The 5,386-nt window shown below is 35.7% G+C and overlaps 1 protein-coding gene across 1 annotated transcript; it reads left to right on the top strand.

Moving 5' to 3' along the window:
• Positions 1–3,021: 3,021 nt before the first annotated feature.
• Positions 3,022–5,156, top strand: LOC110276767 (protein FAR1-RELATED SEQUENCE 5-like). The gene is made up of 5 exons (XM_021133877.1): positions 3,022–3,352; positions 3,467–4,259; positions 4,461–4,623; positions 4,941–5,039; positions 5,127–5,156. Exons 1-5 carry the CDS (start codon positions 3,022–3,024, stop codon positions 5,154–5,156), a joined length of 1,416 nt encoding a protein of 471 aa, XP_020989536.1.
• Positions 5,157–5,386: the final 230 nt, after the last annotated feature.

The raw sequence follows: 5,386 nt of genomic DNA, 5'->3' as shown, positions 1-5,386 counted from the left end.
TCACTTTCATGGCATATTAAAAATGTAAATAATATTCTTTGTCACTAACTATCAATGTAATATGCACAAAAATTTGGCCACAAAATCTTCTTTACCCAGAATTCCAATAATTTTTTTTAGAAAAATAATATAAAAAATAAAATAATACTTAGTAGATAGTTTAAACAGTACTATTATAAAAAAGTCAGATAATATTTATTAGTTGACTAATTAATTTTAAACTATCAATAATTTTTATATTGTATTTCACTTTTTTTATTTATATAATTAATCATGTTATCTATAAATCATATAAGAATAGTATAGTTAAATAAAATTCAAAATTATAAAGATGATAGAGAAAATAAATTATCTTAATGTTATTAGCATGAGCTATGCAATTTCTTACGGAAAATAGAAACAATATAATTTGTTTAAAGCAGAACCATGAGAAAAAGGAAAAATAATTTTTTGTATATTTATGAGAATTAGAACGAATTTAAAAAATATATTAGATATTTTTTACATATTTGTCTACCTTGCATGAAGAAAAAGAAATGAATCATGGAGAGAAAAAATATAATTTTGTAAAACGAAAAGGAGAGAATAAAAATTCTTTTAAACACAATTTTTGTGAATATAAATCAATGAAATAGAATTTTTAAGAAATCATATTATATTAAGCCTTTTTAAAAAATCTTATGAAGATCTTTATGATTCACCCAAAGAAGTTGTAAGTGTTTTTAATTTTTTTTATTATAATTTTGTATATATTTAAATATATTAACAATAAAATTATATTGGTTATTATATTAGTATATAACCAAATAAGTATATTAAAGTTGTTAGAAAGGGTAAGAGAGAGTATTAGAAAAAAGATTTGTGTGTATTTAAGTTGTTATAGAATGATACAATATATATAGAAGAATATTTATAGGTGTTAATAGAATCGAAATAATAAAAACGTAATATCTTATAATAAATATTCAAATATGCTAAATAATACTAATTGATCCTAATTATACTCTAATTGATCAAAGTGAGCTCTCTAGTTTAAAGAAGTCGCTTAAACCAAATTCCGACAAAAGGGGACTGCCAAGGACAGAAAGCTTTGAGTACCAAAAAGAAAAAAGACAGAAGATTGATCGAAAGAAATTTTAACACTGCTCACATGATGGTGAATTTTAGCATTAGCCTTACCTGTACCAGGCTCATTGTTAGCCTATGTTTTCTGACACCAGTTAAAGGTGATGTGGCAGGTCTTTTAAAAATACAAGTTTGAGCATGTGAAAGATATTATTTGTTATAGAGGTATCTTAAAATGTTCAAATTAAAAAAGAACCCCACCGCGTCACCCCTTCCCCCAACACCCCCTGAATCCGTCATTCGTGAACGTCACTCACAATCAGAACCAAAGTTCGAACAATCCCCAAACCAAAACCCTAGCTTCTTCAACTGTTTTGTCGCAATCCGTCCTTCCCCCGTCCCAAACCCAAGCCCTGGGTTCTAGGTTGGTAGATCATCCCCATCCGCCCTGGCTTATATGTTCGAGGCTTGGAGCAGGGCGCCGTCGTCTCATCGGTCGCTGTCGTTTTGCCGGTCGCTGTCTGGTTCTTCGTCGAAAGTTAGTGACACAGCTTTGACTTCTTCGGTTATTCCTTTTATGCTTTGTGTAGTGAAATTGTGAATTGAAATCAAGTCATTGATTTTGCATTCTCGAAATTATTGCTAGCTATGGATTCGTGACTCTGTTGCTGGTATTTTTAACTTTTGAGTATGCTGGTTTTGAATTTTTTTTTATAGATTTATTGTTTTCTGAAATAAGGTGATTAGTTGTTGTTGTTTATTAAATTTTGTTGCTGGTTGTTCTGGAGGACACATGGAAGTTAATAAGGTAAATGGGCAGAATATTATTATGTAAAGCAAATGTGTACTTTGTTGATAAACTAAAATATTTTTGAGCTTAAGTTAGGGTCGATGTTATCGGGGATTTATTTTGGTTGAACGCTTTATTTCCTGAAAAAATTGTATTGGATCAACTTACACTTCGTATTGGTGTAAGGCTGCTGCATTTTTCTTTTTGTCTACTATGTCTCAATATTCCTCTTTGACACCAAATTTTGATTGAACAGGTTTTTCAATGCATGCTAGTGAACCCTTGTTAACCAAAAATTCATGTCAATTTTTCGATTGAAGTATTTATTTTCAGAACTTCATTGTAAGGTAGTTACTTGTATATGGTGGGTGTATTTTAGGTTCATAAAAAAGTTCTTTAGTCCTTGCTTAGCTTCATATAAGGTGGATTATGTGTTGTTAAGTTGCACAAGCATAAGATTTCTCATTGAATATAGTACATGCAGTCTAATTCCGATTTCATGAATGAATCAGCATTTAGGTAAGACGTACTCTTATATCTTTTGTCATGTCCTTCCTTCTGGTGGTGAGGAACTTAAAGGTGATGAGGTTGATAGGATAATCTGTTTGAAGAATCCCATAGGGATTGATGATCCAGATGTAGTAACTATGCATATGGAGGTTTTCTTGTGTTAAATGTGGACATACATGTGGAAAGATGATTCTTTTTCTGTTATTTTAGAGTGATTTTATATTTACAACATGTCTTCATTTTTTTAAATGCAAAATTTTCTTTATAGGTTGTTGCTAGAATGGAAGAGGAAGATGTAGCCTCGTTAGTTCATGCTGTAGCGGCTATGGCCGATGAAGATTTGTTTGTCGGGAACGAAGAAGAACTGTTTTCCGATGACCTAGATGTTTGTGTAGGTGATGAACCTTCATCGGAGACAGGTGAATATGCGAATATGGACGGGTATTGTGGCTACAATGTTGGTGATGAATTTTACGAAAACTGGGAAGACAGAGGCATTGATGGGATTGCTGACTTTGACAGAATTAACTTTAAAGAAATAACTTTTGATTAGATGAGATTGCTACATTTTCCCGATCGACATGTAGCTTTTGCTTTCTACAATTTATATGCAAAAATGAATGGGTTTGCCGCAAGGAAGACCAGGCTAAGGCGAAATGCCAAGAAACAGGCGACACAATAGCAGTTTGTTTGCTTTAGGCAGGGGTTCAGAGAATTTGCTGCTGATAAGGAGGCATACGAACGTAAGCGGGAGCCTAAGCCTGAGAACTAGATGTGGCTGTTTGGCACAAATGCGTGTTCAATGTAGATGGATTATTTCATACTTTGATAATGTTCACAACCACGAGATGCTCGATAGAACACTTACATTTATGCTCCCTAGTCATAGGAAGATGAATGCTACCGCAATTGATCAAATGAACATGATGTTGAAAGTTGGGATTAAAACACCACAGATATATTCATCATTTGTGCATACTGCAGGGGGTTTCCAAAATGTACCATTTTTGAAGAGAGACATGTACAACTAGATTGATAAATAGAGAAAGCTAATAGAGGGCGATGTGGTGTTTTGTCTTCGGTGGTTGGAATCATATGCAGAGGAGAATCTTGGAACGTTTGTGTATTACTTAGCAGATAAAGAGGGTCGTTTGGTGCACCTTTTTTGGTCTAATAACTGTAGTCAATTAGATTACCATGTGTTCGGAGATGTTGTAGCATTTGATGCAACTTATCGGAAGAATAAGTACATGTGCCCACTGATTGTGTTTTTTGGCATAAATCACCATAACCAAACTATTGTTTTCGCTGCTGCCCTTGTTGCAAATGAGAGTGAGGAGACATATTCGGGGCTACTTGAAAGATTTTTGGAAGCTATGAAGGAAAAAGCTCCTGAGTGTGTTATCACAGATGGGCACAGGGCAATGAGAAAGGCGATTGAAAAAATATTTCCTATGGCTTATCATCGTCTCTGTGCATGGCATCTCCTTCTAAATGCAACATTGATTTTGGCAAATCCAGCATTCACTTTCGAGTTTAAGAAATGCATGCTTTTTTATTATGAGGTTTCAGAGTTTGAAGCTAGGTGGGAGAGATTGGTCACTGAGCTTCAGTTTCAGGATAATCAGTGGGTCTGTGACCTTTATGACCGGAGGAAAATGTGGGCAATGGCTCACATTCGTGGCCACTTTTTCGATGGATTTTGGACAACATCAAGATGCAAAGGTTTGCATTCGATGCTTGGTAAGTTTGTCCACTCCCGCCATAATTTGAGAGACTTTGTTGAACAATATTTTCGCTGTGTATCAGAGATGAGATCTCGGGAGACACAATCCGATATGCATAGCGTGGTTGGACACTTGGTGTTTCAAGGTCCGTTACATGATTTGAAAAGGTCTGTTGCAAAGTTACTAACTAGGGAGATATTTCTCTTGTTTCGGCCCATGATGTCCCGTGCATGTACATTAAAAGTCTAGTCTTGTACATTGACTCCGACATCGGACATATACACCATTTCACGGTCGGGCAATTCACATAACTACTGGCATGTTTTGCACTATCCCAAGGGTTCGATATTTAAGTGCTCTTGTTTAAGGATGGAATCCCTTGGAATACCATGCTATCATATTGTGGCCCTTTTTGTATATCTTGATTTCATGGAAATTCCAACGAGTCTTGTTTTGGGGAGGTGGTCTAAGAACGCTTGGTCGAAGGTGAGGCAATATGTTAAGAAGGGACCGTTTTGTTGGGACTCTATGGTAAGTTGTCGTAATTGGATGCTGAACGACCTACGTAGGGAGATGTGTGTGCTTGCTTCAGTGAGAGAAGATCAATTTACAACAGTAACTGAGAAGGTACGCAGCGAGATCAATCAATTAAAATACGATACCGAAGTTGGGCCTTCGTCAACCGTGGTTGTGGGCCAATCGTCCACACTCGAGGGGTGCGTTCAAGACCCACTTGTTGTGCGTCGCAAAAAAGGCCAAAGAAGGACTCAGTTAACCGTACCTTGGTTAGGGGCGTGAGACGGTGCAGTGTTTGTCGTTGGGTTGGGCATAATCAAACTTCTTGCCAGTCAAATCGCCGGCAGGGCCAGCAGAAGCAGCCTAGCCACGAGGAAGGTGTCGATGAAGATAACTACTACACTCCTAACTTTGGGGAGGAAGTTGATGATGTTTGTTCTTTAGTTTTTTTTTTTAATTCAGTTGTTTTAGTTTGTCTCTATGATGATATTAAGTTAAATACGTATTATCTGATACAGGAGTATCCTCATTACCACTCTGAACCCTAGGGCAAGAGGAACACTTTTCTCTAGATGAAGAGGAGTTCCAAGTGCCATTGACGGATCCTTATCATAGTTGGCATGAGTAGAACAAATATAATTGTGGTTCAATTATTATGATTTATTGTTAGGGAATTTTTTTATTATATAAGTTAACCATTTGTGAAGGTACCTTGCTGATGTAGTTTGGGTCTATGGTGTTATTATTGTGACCTTGACATGAGGATCTGCTTAACTTA

This window comes from Arachis duranensis, chromosome 1, assembly GCF_000817695.3.
Source record: "Arachis duranensis cultivar V14167 chromosome 1, aradu.V14167.gnm2.J7QH, whole genome shotgun sequence".
Taxonomy (NCBI): domain Eukaryota; kingdom Viridiplantae; phylum Streptophyta; class Magnoliopsida; order Fabales; family Fabaceae; genus Arachis; species Arachis duranensis.
Note: the sequence above shows the minus strand (reverse complement) of the source record. Positions and strands in the feature narration are given on the sequence as shown.